Source organism: Scophthalmus maximus, chromosome 10 (genome assembly GCF_022379125.1).
Source record: "Scophthalmus maximus strain ysfricsl-2021 chromosome 10, ASM2237912v1, whole genome shotgun sequence".
Lineage (NCBI taxonomy): Eukaryota > Metazoa > Chordata > Actinopteri > Pleuronectiformes > Scophthalmidae > Scophthalmus > Scophthalmus maximus.
Window position 1 is genome coordinate 7,211,952 of NC_061524.1, and position 19,619 is coordinate 7,231,570.

The 19,619-nt window shown below is 42.0% G+C and overlaps 1 protein-coding gene and 1 long non-coding RNA gene across 7 annotated transcripts in view; one reads left to right on the forward strand and one right to left on the reverse strand.

Moving 5' to 3' along the window:
• Nucleotides 1–19,619, forward strand: part of xpo1b (exportin 1 (CRM1 homolog, yeast) b) — a 23,309-nt gene continuing 3,690 nt past the window's right edge. The window contains exons 1-20 of one of the 5 annotated variants that reach the window (XM_035605232.2): nucleotides 1–660; nucleotides 2,253–2,384; nucleotides 2,646–2,747; nucleotides 6,666–6,738; nucleotides 8,203–8,264; nucleotides 10,089–10,133; nucleotides 11,063–11,244; nucleotides 12,454–12,502; nucleotides 12,611–12,730; nucleotides 12,859–12,987; nucleotides 13,436–13,594; nucleotides 13,715–13,912; nucleotides 14,455–14,593; nucleotides 14,880–15,061; nucleotides 15,373–15,529; nucleotides 15,644–15,807; nucleotides 16,417–16,551; nucleotides 16,646–16,838; nucleotides 18,243–18,349; nucleotides 18,795–18,989. In XM_035605232.2, coding sequence (XP_035461125.1) covers nucleotides 2,259–2,384; nucleotides 2,646–2,747; nucleotides 6,666–6,738; nucleotides 8,203–8,264; nucleotides 10,089–10,133; nucleotides 11,063–11,244; nucleotides 12,454–12,502; nucleotides 12,611–12,730; nucleotides 12,859–12,987; nucleotides 13,436–13,594; nucleotides 13,715–13,912; nucleotides 14,455–14,593; nucleotides 14,880–15,061; nucleotides 15,373–15,529; nucleotides 15,644–15,807; nucleotides 16,417–16,551; nucleotides 16,646–16,838; nucleotides 18,243–18,349; nucleotides 18,795–18,989 — 2,517 coding nt within the window. In that variant the 5' untranslated portion in view covers nucleotides 1–660; nucleotides 2,253–2,258. Of the gene's footprint in view, nucleotides 661–1,841; nucleotides 1,861–2,252; nucleotides 2,385–2,645; nucleotides 2,748–4,720; nucleotides 4,777–6,665; nucleotides 6,739–7,677; nucleotides 7,727–8,202; nucleotides 8,265–10,088; nucleotides 10,134–11,062; nucleotides 11,245–12,453; nucleotides 12,503–12,610; nucleotides 12,731–12,858; nucleotides 12,988–13,435; nucleotides 13,595–13,714; nucleotides 13,913–14,454; nucleotides 14,594–14,879; nucleotides 15,062–15,372; nucleotides 15,530–15,643; nucleotides 15,808–16,416; nucleotides 16,552–16,645; nucleotides 16,839–18,242; nucleotides 18,350–18,794; nucleotides 18,990–19,619 lie in introns of those variants that run through there. The other 4 variants (XM_047334748.1, XM_035605233.2, XM_035605236.2 and 1 more) reach the window with 4 other exon arrangements.
• Nucleotides 10,055–18,863, reverse strand: LOC118283361. Of its 2 annotated transcripts, XR_004784511.2 has the most exons (3): nucleotides 18,730–18,863; nucleotides 11,706–11,815; nucleotides 10,055–11,275 (listed from the first exon to the last, which is right to left on the reverse strand). It is a non-coding gene; the product is annotated as an uncharacterized LOC118283361 (long non-coding RNA). The 2 variants fall into 2 exon arrangements; XR_004784510.2 differs by lacking the exon at nucleotides 18,730–18,863 and having other exon boundaries at nucleotides 11,706–13,674.

Genomic DNA, 19,619 nt, shown 5'->3' on the forward strand with positions numbered 1-19,619 from the left:
AACAGTGGGTCGCCAAGTTAGTCGCTATTCTGATAAGCGGAGTCATGAAGGAGTCCATTCTGCATATGGGAGTCTGCCCTCTTTTTCTCTCCGGGCGGAGTAGTCGCGTGGGCGCTTGAGTGAATTGAAATAAACTGACAGGCGGCTCCGCCAATGGGGCGCCGACTGGGAAGTGCCGGCCAACGCCGCGGCCAATCGCGGCGCCGTGTGGGCGTGACGCCAGTCCAAACTTTACGCGGCGCCATCGGCTGAAAACTAAACCGAGATGGAATCTCCCAGTCTGAACCGGTTTCAACCGGTTGCGAGTTAGTTGCTTGAGAGAGGAGAGGAGGCGCAGGCACACAAACCTCCACACCGCCCCGCTGGAGATCCATCAGAGTAACGAATTAATCAGAGAAACAAGGTTTTAGTAAAATGTATCGGAGTAATATATTGCTGGGTTTGCCGCGATAGTAAAAAAAAAAAGAAAAATTGGAATCCACATCAGTGGTCCTCACCAGCCACAGACATCACTCACTCCCGGAGCTGGAGATAGTCAACGCTGCAGAAATAGGAAATATTTTTTTCTCCAATCAACAGTGATACTGAAGTACTCACGATATCCTGTAGTGTCTTTGGCAAACGTCACTCCTTTTTTTCAGTCAGAGCCTTGGACTTTAGGTAGGTAAACTGGGCTGAAGTGCAAAACCTGCTATGCTGTGATTAACGTCTCTTGGCTGCTGTGTGTGTGCAGGGAAATCAAGTGCATTCTCCTGTAGTGTATGAAGTTGTGTTAGCTCGTAGTCGGCGTCGCCTGTCACAGTGCTCCTGTACAAAACACAAGCTAATTCCGAATGCAGCAGCAGCAGCAGCAGCAGCAGCAATGGGGAGAACCACATAGCCAGCGACTTTGGCCGCTAGCTAGCATCCGCCACTTTTCGAGGATTAGCTAACGTCGGCTGTCAAGAGAAAGTGCTGGAACTCAACCCAAGTAAATGCACCGTTAACGCGGGCGGCCTCTCGCAACGTTGCGTGTGTCGCTGCAGATGAATAAGTAACCAAAACTGCTGTGTGATGATTAAAAGACCCGTGCCTCTCCCACCACCACCACCGCCGCAGCAGCAGCAGCAGCAGCATCACTCGTGTGCATGATGTGAGCGGATGTCAAGTTGACGTTGCTCGGTGCCTAGCGGTAGCCAGTGTGAACTTTTTATCTCCGCGTAAGCGCAAATCGTCCAACAAATTAGCGTGAACGAACGGGACTGTTGCGAATACAAAACACCCGCGTCCCCCGCACAGTGCTGCTCCGTGATACAGCGAGTGCAGTTCCCGAGCGCCCACCCCGTCCCCGGCTTCTCTTTTGGTGGGAGTGGCTGTGGTCCACATGTGAACTGTTGGTGCCCCACGCTGCAAACAGAACGCTAGAAGAGGGGTGGGGTGGGGGGGGCGTGAATGCTACAGCTAATGTTAGCATTGTGCGTGACTTGCGCACCTTCCGCGTGACTTCCGTTACTTTTTTAACAGATAACGTCAGTAACTCTGTCAACACAGTTGTCAGCTGCGTGCACGCACACACGCACACAGTCAGGATTTTGATCGCGGATGCCTGTGATGTGTGTGTGTGTCGTTGGGAGTGAGCGCCCGTCACTTACGGATGTAAACAACGTGACGTCGCCTTGTATATTTGGCACGTGTCTTGATAAATAAAAAACGATGAAATTAAAATGGCAGTGGACAGACGTTTTTGATAAGTCTGTGTGCAGTGGATGCATGCTCTTTTTTAAAAAACTTTAATCAGGTGTCCCTGACGTTTTATGAATGAGGTGTTCAATTTTGGCAATGTAGTTTGGTGTCAGTCCGAAAGAAGCCCCCTAATAACAAGTGAGTTGAGGTAACCTGAGGGTTTGAGGCACTTTCACAGCAAGTGTCCAGTGTTTTTGCTGCCTGAGTCCTCACTTGCAAGTTCACACTCCTGGGTTTGATCAGGGCACTGTGTTTAAAAATCGGCCCAGCAGAAAAACAGACAAAACTCTCCTTTCAGAATCATAAAAAAAAATGCATTTAATCTTTCATTTGTCTACTTACTGAGCAGTGACAGGCTTGTGACACCCATGAGCTTAGCTTCTTAAAAGGATGGCTGGCTGCTGGGCTTGGGGGTGTTTGTGACATGGTCAGCTGTTTAGAATTGTTTCTAAACACACAGTTCACATGACTTTGCCTGTTGAATGTTTACTGTGCACTCTTGACCCCTCCCTCTGCTGTCCTTGTTGCAGAGCTCTATGCCAGCAGTTATGACAATGTTAGCAGACCATGCAGCACAGCAGCTGCTGGACTTCAACCAGAAACTGGATATCAACCTGCTGGATAATGTGGTGAACTGTCTATATCACGGAGTAGGACCACAGGTTCGTTTTGAATTATAATCAAATGCACAAAGAAAATGTTTGTTTTTTGTACATTTTTGACTGTGTTGTTCAATGCCAACTTATCTTTAACATATGGTAATATTGCATGCTAATTCTTTATTTCCTGTTCTACCTGTAAGATAAATTCACATGACGGTTATAGCAAAGGCATGTGTAGAAACTGCAGTTGACGTGCAATCCAAAATGCAGTTGCAAGTGACTTCATGGAACCGCAGTGTGAAATGTGTATTTGTATTACAGCAAAGAATGGCACAGGAAGTGTTGACGCATTTAAAAGAGCACCCGGATGCCTGGACGAGAGTGGACACCATCCTGGAGTTCTCCCAGAACATGAACACTAAAGTAAGCAAGCTCCAGTCCCGAAAACATTGGTGGAAAGACACTTACTTGTGCTTTGAGGAAGACGTCTCTGAAAAACAACAAAACAACAACAAAAAGAAACAAAACAAACAAACAAAAAAGAAGACCAAATCACACTAGGTCACAGTGGTTTGTTTATGGCAGGCTTTTCATATAAAAGATGCCATATGCTGGATCTTTTTTTATTGAAAGCAGCTTCATGTACTGTACATGTGTATTTTGGATGCCCATTGCCCCAGCAGAAGTTGGCTATGTAGTCCTGGCAGTATTTGCCCCATGCTCTAACTCTTGAGCTATGCAGGACCTCTGTCCTTCTGATAAAACAAATTCTGCTTGGATCCGTACGTACCAGTCAAACAATGGACTTTGTCTGTCAACTCCTGGTGGTAATAAAATCTAAATACCAAATAAGCCTGTTAAGATTCTGTTAGTTCTGGAAGGGAATGATCTGCTACTTCACTCATCTTTCGTAGTCCTGCCAATCTTCTCAGCTAAATTGATGTCAGTACTTTAGATAAGATATTCCTTTATACGTCCCACAACAGAGACATTTGGGTGTTGACAGCAGCTAAGTGGATAGCAGAAAAATAGAGATCTATCTTGTTTGGGGTTAATATGTAGTCAGATGCAATATTGGTCTTCACTTTAGTACATTTTAAAGTAGTTTTAAAAAGGTTAATTATATGAATCAAATCATCCATTAACGCAATCATATTTTTGAGTAATAGATTAGACAAAACTTCACTTGTCATTCAACAAATAGCCACACAAATTACTTAACATGCTTTACTGCACATAAATCAGACGAGACTCCAAATTCAGGACAAGTCCAATCTGTTTTGTAGCTTAAAAGATATCAAGCTTATAAGCTTATAAGACATCAAGTAGGAACCTAAAATTGGCTGTTTCGGTTCCCTTACTATTTTGATATTTAGGCATGTTTGCATGAACAGGAGTCAGTTCCATGTGCATACTGTGACTGCAACTCTTCACTGATTAATATTTGCTGCATCAGTTTTGCAAGGGATTGTGAGTTAAGGTTAAAAAGGGGGCAGACACAGTAAAAGAGATGCAGTCAATAGGCGTGTAGTTCGAGTGAAGCACATCAGCGTCACCTTTTACCCAATGGTTTCCTGTAACATCAAAGCACTGTTGCTCTGCCCACAGTTACACCTCAGCACATCTCCGGCTACTAAAAGCACTCACACTTTCATAAATAGTATCCACTATCATCAGTTAAATTCTTGATTCAGCAGACTGATATTTCTAGTAAACTGATTATTGATGAATCATCAACATTCATGTCTTCTGTTATTTAAAGTTTTCAGATTAGGGTCCTACAGCATGCCTGCTGCCCTGCTGATAACTGTACATAGTGCCCGTCCTGTGTTTCAGCTGATCGAGCAAACTGACTGTGAATAGTGAACCCAGTGCACCAGTTTTCAGAAGCACTCACAAGAGATTCACAATTGTATCGACAAATCAAAATTGGCTGTGATATTTGAAATAAATTAAGCTTGATACAATGTCAATGGAAAATGAACATATGAACCCAGTATGAAGCAATTAAACGTCAACGACTTCCTCAAAGTCACGGTGACATTAGCTTTTTTTCTGTTTTGCTTGCCTGTTTTGCTTTTAACACTGACGTTCATTACTAATGTGTGAGTTGATGTATCAACCATATTTTTTTCCTAGTTTTTAAATTTGTAATTTGCCAAACGGGCATTAGAGGAAAAGAGGAAACAAAATGTAAACACCTCTTGAATTCTGCATTTATCTTGTCTCGTTAGATTTAAGGGTGCATCATTTCAAATCACTTTGAATATTTTTAATTTTTTTTAGTATCTACAGTAATTATAGTATTTGGAAAATGTACTGAATTCAAGCTGTGACTATTTGATATTAATCACAATGTTCCATTATGTTTATGGCTTGTAATAGGAAGAAAAGGGGTGTGTCATCCTGTGCATCATGACACAGCTAGGCTTTGACGGCAGGCCTCCACAAGGTCTACCCTTTTTTAAATTCCCTTTGACTGACTTCTGTTCATCCGTTTCTATTGCATCTGTTTCATTGGACAGAGGGAGGGTACAGGCTGCAGTCAGTAGGATCCGTTGAGAGAGACAAATCTGTTGGTGACTTAATTTCACCTGTAGGGATCACGGCTCTGTTCCCGCCCCACCCGTCTCTCCTTTTACAGTGCGTCCTTTTCCTCCTCTTCCCTCTGTTTCCCCTCAGTTCCTCAGCAAAGACCCTTCAATGATGCGCCAAAATATTTGTCAGTTTTTCCTGCCGACAGTTCCTCTCTTGTGGTGTTTTTGTGCAAAGTGCTTGGCAGTTAAAGGTGAAACACGACGAGCTAGAAATGTGTGCAGCTCTCAGAGTGGCACCTGTCAGTGAACCTGTAAGGAGATTTCACCTTTAATCTTCCAGCACCCATTGTCTGTAGCACATTGTTAATCCTGCTTTAATAACATCTTATACTACATGGCATTTTTGAAAATCTTTTTGGAATCATTGTACTCTTGAATCGATGATCCCTACAGTTGAAACAGTCAGTTAAGTAACACTAGATCAAAAACTTAACGTGAAATTAAATGTTTGTTTTTTTATTCTTGTTTTTCCTCATGCTTCAAAACAAAGCATTCAGAAACTGATACAGGGCATAACCTGTGGTTGGTCTTGCTGTTCCTTATGACACACCAGTTAACGGGATCTGATCTAGGCTTTCCATACACTTGAACCATAATGCAACGCCTAAATGAGTGAAAAATTGACTCCCGTGGTTTAGGGCTGGGTAACGACAATATTTTACTGGTTTGAATTCTGGTTCTAATGAAGTGCTGGTTCTGATTCTCTGCATGCTATTTTAGTAATAAAGGAAACCAAAGTATGGCGGCAAAATCACCTTCATTATCAGCAAAGTTTTAGGCGGCCATTACAAAGTCACTTGTCGTAAAAGGTATTGAAGTTTTCTTAGAAAGAAAAACAGGATAAATATAGGATGATAATATACATTTTATACTTGGCTGTATTTATTTTGGACTCATTAGAAATGCAATAGACCCAAACGATTCAGACCCAAAAGCCCTCTATTTAAAAAAAAAATTAAAAGTTAAGCCGCATTGGTGGGCGTGTGTCGCTTCAGGTAAAGGTGAGATCTAGTTTTCTGATCTCATCACACGGCGCAGTGCTTTAATATATTGTCGGAAGATTAGTGTTTTTGTTTTTTTAACATTTTTTTTTAGCTGCGATTAACTCTCCCTGTATCACTAGAGCCTGTTTTAAACTGCTGTTTTGAGCTCGAGCTCCAGTCTGCCCACCGTAAGCACTGTGCCTTTGTGTTGACACGAGACCTAGAAGGTTCAAACTTACTTTCAGGAGTCGTTTAAGGCAATCTGATTTGGTTCTTAAAAAAGTCAGTTTTTACCAGCTGAGACCAGTCCCAGTCAAAAACCAGTTGTCGATGCCCAACCCTACATAGGCTCTGTAATCTTTGTAAAAGAACGTTTAACCTCGACCCTGTTATGTTTTCTACACTATTCGACTCACCCCTGGAGCAATCAGAGCCAAAGCTGCTTAATGAATTGTTCTTATTTCTCTGCTGTGTTTTGCTGTCTGGTGTGATGCTGGGAGAAACAGCAGGACTTCTGCAGTGTTCCAGCTCAATGCTGCTCGTATAGATATAACACAAAAAAAAAAGACAAGTGAATGTTCTGCATTCTACAAAATCTGCATGAAAGATGTGGCTCAGTCCAATACAGTTTAGCAATGCAAGTTATTACAGGCTGGTCCACTTCATACTGTTTTTGGTTTGTATAAATATTACACAGTGCTTGTTGTTGACTGTGATCATAAAGCTTCATTCTAATGCTCAACCCTCTTTGCGTGTTACAGTACTATGCTCTTCAGATTCTGGAAACGGTTATCAAAACAAGATGGAAGATTCTTCCCAGGAATCAGTGTGAAGGTAACTTTTTAATCTTTGATGTTGATCACAAAGTCCTTGCGCTCTGTCAGTGTCGTTCCCTTTTTTAAATGTTGTGACGTGCTGTTGCCATGTTGAGGAGTATTCCCCCACTGAGCATGCTGGTTTGTTTTCTGCTTGACTGGCTTTGCACTGGCTGCTGCAAAATAGTTGGATTCTGCTGTTTTACAGAGCAAACGACCAAAACACCCGAGCACCGTATGGCATATTGAAAGAAGTAGGGACACTTAAGTTGGAGCTGTTGGCCTTGCTTACATTGCTTTAAATTGTTAAAGCCCCATATTGTTGAATTTTTCTGTGATTGTGTCTATCAGATTGTTCTGGTGTGTAGAATAATAGGACATTCCCAGTGTTACTTTAAACCTATTCATCTCATTGTATCCAAAGGACAAAGAGGGTTAGATGGATTACCAACGTTATCATAGTGTCTTTTAAAAAATGATCTTTCACGTTCCACACAGGCGCTTTGATTTTGTGTATATGGAAAAATTCAAGATTTTCATTTATCATTATTATGAACATTATGAAAAGTTGTTTATGATATTGTTTTAGACATGGGACAACGCGCAGAAATGTCAAAGGCTACAGTGTTGCAGTATATCAGTACCGTAATGTAAAAGATTTTAAACGTTCAGACTTTAATCATTGCATAATTGCTTTTTGATTAATTTGATTTGGTGTTTCTCAACGAATCCCCGTTTTTTCAAACTAAATGTATTGTTCTTTGTTGCCGCCTACAGCTGAAGTCATTATTTATTTTAGATCTTTTTTTAAGAATCTGAGAAACCAAGTGGGATAAAAATGTCTAAAAATGAACAATCAAGTGCAAATCAGTTGATTCTGCCTCCCTCCATTCTTAATAAGTTTTGCTCAAAATTCATTTTTTCCATTGACCTAAGACTTCCCTACTTCTGACCATAGATGCCTGAATTTTGTTCAAGTGGCAAACCCAGTGCAGGGCGACGGGCAAGTATGTCTTTTCCCCCCTTGTGCCAGAGTATTGCCTTGTTTTCGGCTCCGCTCACTACATCCCAGCATATCAATTTCAAAAATGAGTACAGCTACAGTCTAGAAACACATGCGAGGGAGCTGAAAACAGTTTTTTTAAGATGCTCTGTTCACATTGACAATCTTGACTTGTCTATGAATACAACTTCAGCTTCCACTGAACTGACTAAAACCTTTGCCCACTAGAAGTTCAGTGGCAGCTGCAGCCAACATCCATGTATTCACCAACTAGCTTGGCAATAGTAGGTAAATGGAGGACTACGCCTTAAAAAAAAAAGTACAAAGGTACTGGGATATGATTGGTAGATTCAGCTTGTTATGAGCCAGCAGACAGAGTAACGTGCTCCAGGCAGCTCGTCATGTCAGGATATGTTGAGATGTACACCTTTTTCTCGATGCACACTAACGGTGTTTGTCTTATCTCTGTGTATTTGACAGGAATAAAAAAGTATGTTGTTGGTCTCATTATCAAGACGTCATCGGATGCATCGAATGTGGAGGTGAGTAAAACTAAATTTAATTTAAAACCTCAGCTGACAAGTTGACAAAAAGACGGCAACAACTGTGTTGCATGAAACCAAAACATTTCTGATGAAATATTAGGTTAATATTTACGTGTAGCCTCCAGAATAAAAATGGCAAGTGGCAAATAGCTGTTTAAATTCCTTTTAATTAAAATTAAATTGACTTTTAAGTGTCAAGGTTAACATATACCTACACTCATATAGTCCTAATTTTTACTTTTAACAACAACCATTGACAAACTCATTTACTACAAAGTGGGAATTTTGTGTGTTGATGTCAGAGCAGCCTCTCTTGGGATACTCATTAGTAATCAGGGTAACCACAGTGCCGTGTAATTCAGGCCTAATGTGGTGACTTCAGCAGTTGTTTTTTTCAGCCGACTTGACCACTTAAACACCCAGAAGTTAGAGCTGTTAAAAATGAGCCAGAGTTGAATCAACTCCAGTGAGAAAACTGTGACTGGGTTCAAGTGTAACCGTTCATAACTTTCGCTTCTTGCAATTTCCAGAAATGAAACCCAAAATGAAAGTTAAATCGTTAAAGTGGCCAATAGTTGAATTCATACTCCAAACAAACCGAGGGCAGGGGGTTGGGAGTGTCTAGCCCTCTCGTGAGAAACAAGGAAAAATCCCAGAGTGCTGCTGCGTTGGTCAATGGCCAATCACAAGCAAGTTTCAATCCTCACGTCAGGCTGACATTAGCTTGAACAAATCTGTTATCAGCATACTTTAGGGCAGTTGTTGACATGTTGCCAAACCTGCATGGATTAGGGAATGATCCTTTCTACACTGGTTGTAATCTGGTTATATAACTGCTAGGTTGTTTTCTGTTGGTTATTGTTGAGACCAGTTTCACACTGGATCTGCCTGGTCGGAGACAGGGAAGGTGCAGATGAGGACGTGAGGTAGACGGTAGACGAACACGAGAGAGAGAGCAGCAGCATCAGTTTCTGAGCTAGAGGAAAGAGTAAAGTAATGTTGCCAAGGGGGGAAGTCTGCAACACAGGTTTATAGCCCACTCACAGTCACTGCTCTTTTATCCTCTCATGTTGGACTAAGGGCAGACTGGATGCTACGGTGACTCACTATCACCTCTTGTGGTACAAAGTTGTATTACAAGATGAAATGGGCCAGGGCTAGCTGGTTAGCATGGTAACCTCAGTAAGTATCTGCAATACAATACATAGACATAATAAGCTGTTATTTCTTCACATTCTGTTAACTGAAATTCTCACATATTGCACCTTTTAAATGTAATTTGCAAAGGAAATTCAAAATCAGAAATGAGCGAGACAGTGGCCATGTTTGTTACCAGATTATGTTAGGAGGCATTTTTGCCTTTTAACAAGAGGTTAGCAGTGGATAAGAGTCAGTTCTGGTGAAGGTAACATTTAAAAATTACAGAGTGCTAGTGCCAGCTATATGAAAACGGTGTCAATCTCTCACTGATCTGCCACCACCTGGCTGTTAGTGTGTAACCCCGTGCTGAGAAAGCAGTTCCTGGTGTTTGCATCATTCTCAAGCAAAAAAACCCCTCTGCAAACCATTACACATTAAATCTGACTGCACAGACCATGTCAGGGTTATTCAGATTATTGAGCCAGCCACGCAGACCAGGCTGTCTTTTCTTTTTATTATGTTGATGCCAATTTTTTAGTCACACTATCTTTTAATTTTCTCTTTTTTGTTGTTGTTGTCGTATTACATTTCATTTTGCTTTGCCATGTTCCAAATTAATGATAAAATGACAATGTGCATCCGTAAAATTCATTCATCTCTTCTTTATTTGAACTTTTTTAGAAAGAAAAGGTTTATATCGGGAAGCTGAACATGATCCTCGTTCAGGTAAGTCTCAAATAATAATAATAATAATAACCAGTCAAAAAATCTCTTCACAACAAACTTATTTTTAAACTAGTTTTAGTATTTCAGCTGATTTTCTAGACCTTGAACCGGAGAAAGAGCCTTGTGCTTGAAACATCACCTCGGCAAATACAATCCTTTATCGGAGATTTTCCCAATGTCTAGATCAAACTCCATTAACGTTTAGGCTGTCAAATGGTAAATACATTGTTTTTCTCTTCTTCTCCACTGGAAACTCCGATTCAAGTCTGTTTTTTCTCGATATGATGCACGGCCATCATTGTGCTCTGTTGTTAACCGGCAAAGTGGTTTATCAACAGTGACGCGCAATATAAAGTACACAACAACATATTACATAACAAATAGTGTCAGGAAAGTGCTGAAGCTTGTAAACGCTCAGCTGCAGAAATTAGCGGTTCACTGCCCTTCGCTGTCCGATATGTGTGTCCGATATATATATGTGTGTGTGTGTGTGTTAAATGTTTATGTGAGTGAGGGAGGGAGCTATTGGCTCACTGGCCTCATGAGTGACTTGGCATTAATGCCAGTGAGAGTGAGTCACTGCTTGCGTCAGCGCGACGAACGTTGTTTTGGCTCCAGATTCCACACTCACCCTTTAGAAGGCTGTGTTTAAAATGTTTGTGTGTATGAATGATATATTTGTACCAGTGTGGGTTTCTGCTTTTTTTTAATGTAAAGTCTTAAACCCACTTGTTTATGACAGTTTTTTTCTGTTGTATTCCAATCGTAAGCTCCTGCAAAGCTTAAACAGTGGCACGTGTTTGACCTGCTATTGAAAGACAGGATGGTTATTTTTAGCAGAAGTCACAGATTAGATTTTTTTTTTCATTTTTAGACCTCATATCTTTGTCAGCAGAAAATCTGTGTAACACTGATACATGTGTCTGCAGATCCTGAAGCAGGAGTGGCCCAAACACTGGCCCACCTTCATCAGTGACATTGTGGGGGCGAGTCGCACCAGTGAGAGCCTTTGTCAGAACAACATGATCATCCTGAAGTTGCTCAGCGAGGAGGTGTTTGACTTCTCCAGTGGCCAGATGACCCAGGTCAAGGCCAAGCACCTAAAAGACAGGTCAGCACGCTACAACGCACTGTATTTAACCCTGCAAAGAAAATCACAGAAAAGGAATTTGTTTTCGTGACTACCGCGGAAAGACACTCAAATTGCTCTCATCATTATCCTAATTATCCTTGCAAACCCGCAGGATGTGGACTATCTCATTAAAGTCAGTTCTCTAAATATTCATCATGATTAACTCACTACAGCACTAATAAAGCATTTGTCTAATCAAAAAAATAAAATATAAAATATATATATTAAAAATATATATATTACAGCAAGCTGTTAATCCAGTAATGTAATGCCGTGATCTGCATCTAACAGAGTTGCGAACTGTCTTTGTCATGCACCGACTGCATGGCTGCATTAGCCACAGCCATCAATCCCTTTATTACCTCAAAACTACATTTGACAAGTCGATCAGTATTATAAATGTATCAGTATAATGTAATAGATTTGCCTTAGTTACTCACCAACATGCAAACGCTCCTTTGGCTGCACAGCAGAGGAAACCGTGATATTTACTCTCTGAGACACAATGTCAAAGATGAATAAGCTTCATTTCCTGCACATCCAAGGTTTCCTGTCGAGCACAATTGATGGTTGTTGATGTTTCACTACATAATCCTGCTGCCCAGGTTTGCCCACAGACAGACTCTTGTGCTCCATTCATATTATCGGATGTTCCCAGTGATGTTCACTACAGTTGAAGTCTTGTGACTGAGGGGAAAAGGTGCATATATCTAAGTTATATGCCTCTTCACTGGTGACTACTTTGGCCACAGGCGTTATATTTTCAGGCTGTCTGTCCCGTTCTTGTGAACACCTTGACAGAATTTCTTCAAATTTTGGCACAAACGTTCAGCTGGACCTGATAATGAACTGATTTAGATTTTGGTGGTCAGTGGTGACCTCATGTTCCTCTGAAAGCAGTAGGAATGCCTGGAGATAAAAAAAAATTTTTATCACACTTTTATAAAATAAAGACTCCCTATCAGAGACTTTATTCTTCACAGAAAATCTAATGTACTGTAAGTGATTGTTAAGATAATCAACTAGTAAGTAAATTGATCATAAGAAATACTGTAGGTGTTTCACATTAAACGTTATTATGAAGATGTCAATTTAAAGCTCAACATTTTAATTTAAGGAGGATCTTGAAATAGGTGTTGTGTCTCTTGCAGGATGTTTTTTTTCATGTGTCTCTTTTGTCTCCTTCAGCATGTGCAATGAATTCTCCCAGATATTCCAGCTCTGCCAGTTTGTAATGGTATGAACATCCTCCTCTCTTTCTTTTTTAACATATGTTGTACAATGTTTTATTTTTCTGTGACAGTCCAGTATTCACCTGTTTGTCATCTCATTGTTTGCACCGTAGGAAAATTCCCAGAATGCCCCCCTGGTCCACGCCACTCTGGAGACCCTCCTACGCTTTCTCAACTGGATTCCCCTCGGCTACATCTTTGAAACCAAACTGATCAGCACACTAGTGTATAAGGTTTGGACACACACAATGTCATTTAACATTTTCATTAAATTGCAGAAATTGTTCCTGCATACGAATAAATTATTTTCAAAAGATATTTTTCGAAATCTTCTTCAACATTTGTTCCAACTGTTTTTTAGTTCTTGAACGTGCCCATGTTCCGCAATGTGACGCTGAAGTGCCTGACGGAGATCGCCGGTGTCAGCGTCAGCCAGTACGAGGAGCAGTTCGTCACACTCTTCACACTGACCATGTGTCAGCTCAAACAGGTCGGTAGGAAATAAAACGACACCTTTCCAAATTAGTTTAGTTTAAATAATTGCAGTTTATATCTTGTTTAGTACTTAATGATGGTTTAAGAACAATATTTGTTAAAGGTAGCAATATTGAAGTTTCTGTTTAAACAGGTAAGCATGTTACTGTCGCTTTAAGAGAAATAGCTTTCTGCATGGCTTTGACGTTAATTAGGTCATTGCTTTAAAGTTTGTTCGTCCATTCAGTTGAGGCTCAAGCAGCGGCCGAGCCACACGGTTTTCTTATCAGGTTTTGAATACTCCTGTAACAACTCAAGATGTTAGAAACTGTGGAATCAATACTTTTGTCCTGTGGAAATTTTTCATGTTTACAAGTTGATACAAGTTAAAAGAGTCTCAATTCTGCACGCCCTCTATCTTGGCTGCTGAGTAGAATTTTAAATCTGAACCATCTTCTGTTTAGATGCTGCCTCTGAACACCAACATTCGACTGGCCTACGCCAACGGGAAGGACGACGAGCAGAACTTCATCCAGAACCTCAGTCTGTTCCTCTGCACGTTCCTCAAGGAGCACGGGCAGCTCATCGAGAAGCGGCTCAACCTCAGAGAAACATTGATGGAAGTAAGAGAGAACTATCGCAGGAACATAATATTCACATACAAGGGCTGTAGGAGAAATATATTTCACAGATACAGTTTCATGTAAACGGCTGCACTCACAGTGTTACTGTTCCCCTTTCAGGCGCTCCACTACATGCTGCTGGTGTCCGAGGTGGAAGAGACGGAGATCTTTAAGATCTGTCTGGAGTATTGGAACCACTTGGCCGCGGAGCTTTACAGAGAGAGTCCCTTCTCTACGTCCACGTCGCCTCTGCTCTCTGGCAACCAGCACTTTGACGTGCCACCACGCAGACAACTCTATTTGCCGGTCCTCTCCAAGGTACCACACGACCAATCATCTTCAACTAAAGAACTGACACATTCCTGTACGTCCCTTCGATTGGCATTGACCACATCCGTTTCCTCTCGATGATATTTGCAATAACATGGTAATATGATACAACCTTATTTAAGCAACATTTTTCCTGTGAAGGTAGAGATTGCACAAAACAGGTGGTCTTCAGGGGCTGCAGAAAGGTTTCAGTTAACGGAAGCTCACAGTCATACTAGAATCCGTTGGCACTGGCCGAGCAACAGGTGGCCGAGAAACTGCTGCCAAAAGAGTCGCTATTTACAATGTTACTGGAAATCAGCAGCCGATAAACCAAAATAACAACAGGCTTTTTTCTTTTTCTTTGGTGATAATATTTTACGTCGCACAACATAGAGACAAACACCATATTGTATATTATCCTTTAACGTTCATGGCCACACAGACCGCACTGTGATATGTTTGACACGTGCGTGTGCACAAGTGTCAGATAAAGCGCGGCAGTTCTTCAGTGTGTGAGCGAGCTGACACATTTTTATCTCTGGCGACAGGTGCGTCTGCTGATGGTGAGTCGGATGGCCAAGCCGGAGGAAGTGCTGGTGGTGGAAAATGACCAGGGGGAGGTGGTCAGGGAGTTCATGAAGGACACGGATTCCATCAACCTCTACAAGAACATGAGAGAAACCCTCGGTACGGCACAGTGATCCTTTATCCGTCTCTGTCCTTTGTATGCTTTTCCTGGGCCACTTGTTTTTAATATGCGTAATATTCAATTGATTTAAAGGGTTGTTTGTTTTGCATAGCTTCTAATTTATGCATCCATCTAGTCTCATATAGTCTATAGACATGTGTATATATTCCTCCAAAAGACAAGGTGAATTTTTCAGCACCACTGTGAATTTCACTTCTGTACAAAGATATGTCCTTTCTGTTTACACTGACTGATGCACTAACGACATGCTCTGTTGTCCCACAGTGTACCTCACTCACTTGGACTACGCAGACACAGAACGCATCATGACAGAGAAGCTACACAACCAGGTGAACGGCACCGAATGGTCCTGGAAGAACCTCAACACACTGTGCTGGGCCATTGGATCAATCAGCGGGGCCATGCACGAGGAGGACGAGAAGAGGTTCCTGGTCACTGTTATCAAGGTATTGAAAAAAAAAAAAGAAGCACTGAACTCGTACATGTATGTAGAGTTTTCAGGCAGCGGTGGAGATCCGGGAGCACTGGTTGACATCAAGAAGCAAGCAAACCAACAAGCTTACTGTTTCTAAAAGTTGTAATCTAAGCAGTTGGACATCCAAGACCTCTAATCGAATGTTTACAATGTGTTGAAAATATTATTTAGCCGGTGGCTGCAGAAAGTATTCAGACCCCTTCACCTTTTCCACACAATTTTTAACACATTTGTAGCCCAGGTTGAGTGTTTATTGATGCTGAGTGATCTCGACTGTCTCAGGATCTGCTGGGTCTGTGTGAGCAGAAGAGAGGGAAGGACAACAAGGCCATCATAGCCTCCAACATCATGTACATCGTTGGCCAGTATCCACGTTTTCTCCGAGCCCACTGGAAGTTCCTCAAAACTGTGGTCAACAAGCTGTTTGAGTTCATGCACGGTGAGAAATCGGCTGTTTATTCTCCAAACCTCCACGTAACACTTAGACATGGATCAAATGTCGTATTTTTTTTATAAAGCTTAAAAATCATCCTCCATGTCTCCTCTTCATCAGAGACCCACGACGGAGTTCAGGACATGGCCTGTGACACGTTCATAAAGATCGCCCAGAAGTGCCGGCGCCACTTCATCCAGGTGCAGGTGGGCGAGGTGATGCCCTTCATCGACGAGATCCTCAACAACATCAACACCATCATCTGTGACCTCCAACCGCAGCAGGTCAGCGCAGTGACACACATCTTCGCCACCTACAGGTTTATCATGCTTTAAGCCTTAGGCTGCATCCACACTGGTACTTTTTGATTTTAAAACGAATCACTGCTGTTACGTTTACGCCTGCTGTCCACACGAGTCCTTAGAAGTGTGGAAACACTGCGCTCCCCGTTTTAGTTTGCGAAATCCGGGGAGTGTCCACTCACTTCCTGATTGGTTCTTATCCCTCACGACTCGACTACCAGTGAATGCAAAACGTGTCAGTAACAGTTCCACCTCGTTGTTGATGCAAGAAAAGAAATCCCTGCTCTTACTTTTCACTGTTGCCGTTTCTGGTCCCGAGTACTTTCTGTAACGAAGCAACCGACTGCCAAGTTGACAGTCTGCTTCCTGTTTACACCGACATGCACGTGTACGTGAATGGTCACATGTTATATGTTTTCAGGTGTGTTAATATGGACGATGATTACCTTTAAAACGCCGTTTTGAAATAAAAATTGATGGATGTTGCATTGGTACTAAGAAGATACATCTTTTAGCAGAATTCCACTAAAATAATTCTCCCACTCCCTGTCTCAACTTTGCATACTTACAAGTTTTCCTGTGTGTGTCCAGGTTCACACGTTCTACGAGGCAGTAGGTTATATGATTGGGGCCCAGACGGATCAGGCTGTTCAGGAGCACCTCATAGAGAAATATATGCTGCTGCCCAATCAAGTGTGGGACAGTATAATCCAGCAGGCCACGAAGGTAAGCGCCAAGTTTACTCGGACACAATAAACCCGTATGTCTACGACTGACAAACAAAGAGCAGTGTGTTAAGCTGTTGCCTTGCACACGTCAGAACGTGGACATCTTGAAGGACCCGGAGACTGTGAAGCAGCTGGGCAGCATCCTGAAGACGAACGTCCGAGCCTGTAAGGCCGTGGGACATCCCTTCGTCATCCAGCTGGGACGGATTTACCTCGACATGCTCAACGTCTACAAGTGCCTCAGCGAGAACATATCTGCTGCCATTCAGACAAATGGTAAGGGAGGTGTGTGCTTGTGATCTTACAGTTGACTGATAATAACTTGTCTCTACATTGATCTCACTGTCGTTCATCTGCGAGTGTGTGAGGTTGTGGCAGCTCTCTGAGCCGCAGGCAGATGGAGTCGTAGTCTGTACGACCTCTTTATGATCTCTGCCAACCATTTGCTTTGGCGCTGGATTGAATATTAATGCTTTTTGTCCTCAATACGCAAGTAACCTGACATTGCTTGCTCTTCTGTGTTTTACCTCTCACTTTATTGTGCAAAGACCGTGTCACTTGGTTGTTGTTTTGGCATGCAGTCCTTCATGTAAATCCAGCATTGCTTCTGTGTGATGCAAGGTTTAAATAAATACCCATATGCTTCCAGTGGCAAGTGTTAGTACTTTGTGTGGAAAGATCCAGCTACACACACAAACTATAATTTTGTGCTTTTCTTTAGTTGGAGTTGCAGTAGATTTCTGTTTTGTTATTGCCTTTTCTTTTCTTTCCTTGCATGTGCTTTTTTGATGACACATCCGAGTCTTTCTGTGCATAACAGTGCAGTTTGAGGCGCGCAGCATGATGAAATATTAAGGATTTCTGTTCGCCTCCTGGTATGGTCTTTGATACAATCTGCTTTAGAGTGGATGTTATTGCAGCGTGTGTTTGTGGCAGTCAAAAAGTCTGTGAGCACATGGGTTGGTGTTTGACAAAAGAAAATACTGACTGGCGGCTCAGGGGAAGAGACAAAAAAAAATTGTTGTGGAGGGGTCGCGTGCACCAGCCTGATTATTGTGGAAAAGGTTGAGAACCACTGCTCTTAAACAAACAAGAGTTTCCAAACTTTACTAATCTATCATCTGAAACCATATTTTTTCCTATTACAGTCTTGCTTGAAAATAATGTGTTGCTGGGGAACTGCTTTGCATTTACCAAACTATATCGTAAAACAAACAATAGAGAACACAGACTCATTAAAATGCTCCTGCAGATCTTTATCTTCTCAACTTGTCCACCGTTTGTGCTCGAGCCCCAAAAATAATAACACTCAAAAATCAAATGTGTTTCTGTTCCTCGGTCCCTCTGATTACAGCCATAACCAGCCATTCTTAGAAAGATAACACGAATCAAAGATACATAAAACACTTTTTTTTAAAAGGCTAATGTAAAGGCATTTAGTAGGAAACCATGGTGTTGCCAAAACCACTTCTAACAATTGTGTCCACAGCTGCTGTTGTGACACGACGATCTCAAAATCCTTTTTCATCACACAACTATTTGATACGATTTTTGTTGGTTTGATGACGATGTTCGGGTTTTTGCAGTCGGTGCACATTTAGCTTTTTACTGAGGCAGCAGGTTAAAAGCTGTGTTGGTGTCTTTGGTACTATGTGTTTTAACGTGTGTGCGTCTCCCTTCTGTGTGCAGGTGAGATGGTGACGAAACAGCCCTTGATCAGGAGTATGAGGACAGTGAAGCGAGAGACGCTGAAACTGATCTCGGGCTGGGTCAGCCGATCAAACGACCCGCAGATGGTGAGAAACGTGCAGAGGAAAACCCTCATAATTCACTGCAGATGACACGAAGAACAATCGTTCATTCTAAACTCACAAAAAGAAGCAAATTGTATATAAGAATGAAAGATAAAAAGTCTATATTTTTACCCGTGTGCTCTAATCCTGTTGGTATATTTAGATCAAGCACAAAGATTTTATTTCCTCATAGAGGACTTGGCTGTTTCTGCCCTCAGCTGTTTTTATCTGCATAATAATTCATGTTCAGCTTCTGTGTCATGCACTTGAGCAGCCACAGCATTAAAACTGGTAACTGGTTTTAATATTGAGGCAGATTGGTGTTTTATCCACGGCCTGTTTTTAATCAGACCAATTAAAAAAAAAAAATTAGAAGTCATTACCCCTGACGTTCTTCTTCTGCTGTTAGCGTGTCGATCACTGCTGATCCCCCGCTGTTGTCCTCCAGGTCGGGGAGAACTTTGTTCCGCCGCTGCTGGACGCCGTCCTCATCGACTACCAGCGCAATGTCCCCGCTGCCCGGGAACCCGAGGTCCTCAGCACCATGGCGACCATCGTGAACAAGTTGGGCGGACACATCACTAGCGAGATCCCCCAGATCTTTGACGCCGTCTTCGAGTGCACCCTGAACATGATCAACAAGGTGAGACAGGATGTTTAACTGATCTTGTACCATTTAGTGTTTGACGTTGATTCTCACTAGTTCAAAATATTGGAGGTGTTTTCATCAAGGAAACATAATTTGAATTTTCTGAAGATCAACCATCTTTGTCATGTGGTCTTATCAGCAGGCTGTTAGTTAAAGTTCTGCACAGGACTGGTTTTATTTAGAATTTGAGGAAGTTGGTTGACAATAAAGGAACTGGGTAGCAGGTTACATTTTTAAAGTGTCATTTATCATTTATTTATTTAGTCTTTATTTTTCAGTATTATACATCTAGTTCACATTGTAGAGTCAAAGGAATAGGTCAGTTACTCCACACACCTAATTTAACGGATCACTGCACTTCAGTCGTCCTCGGCTGGAGGCTTCGCCCTCGTGGCTCTCTAGTTAGTAACCAGCTGGAACCTGATTGGAGGATCCCAGACGATTGGGCGACACTTGAATTTTACTCCACGTGGGAGAAAACGCGAGAAAAATAGGTTTCCGGTGACAAACTGTCAGTCGTAAGAGTTTCTGAACTAAGCCTGTAGACGGCTCCATTGGTCGGCTGAGATCCACGTGACTGACTGAAGTTGCGACATTTTTTGGCCGGGTACATTTTGGGAGATT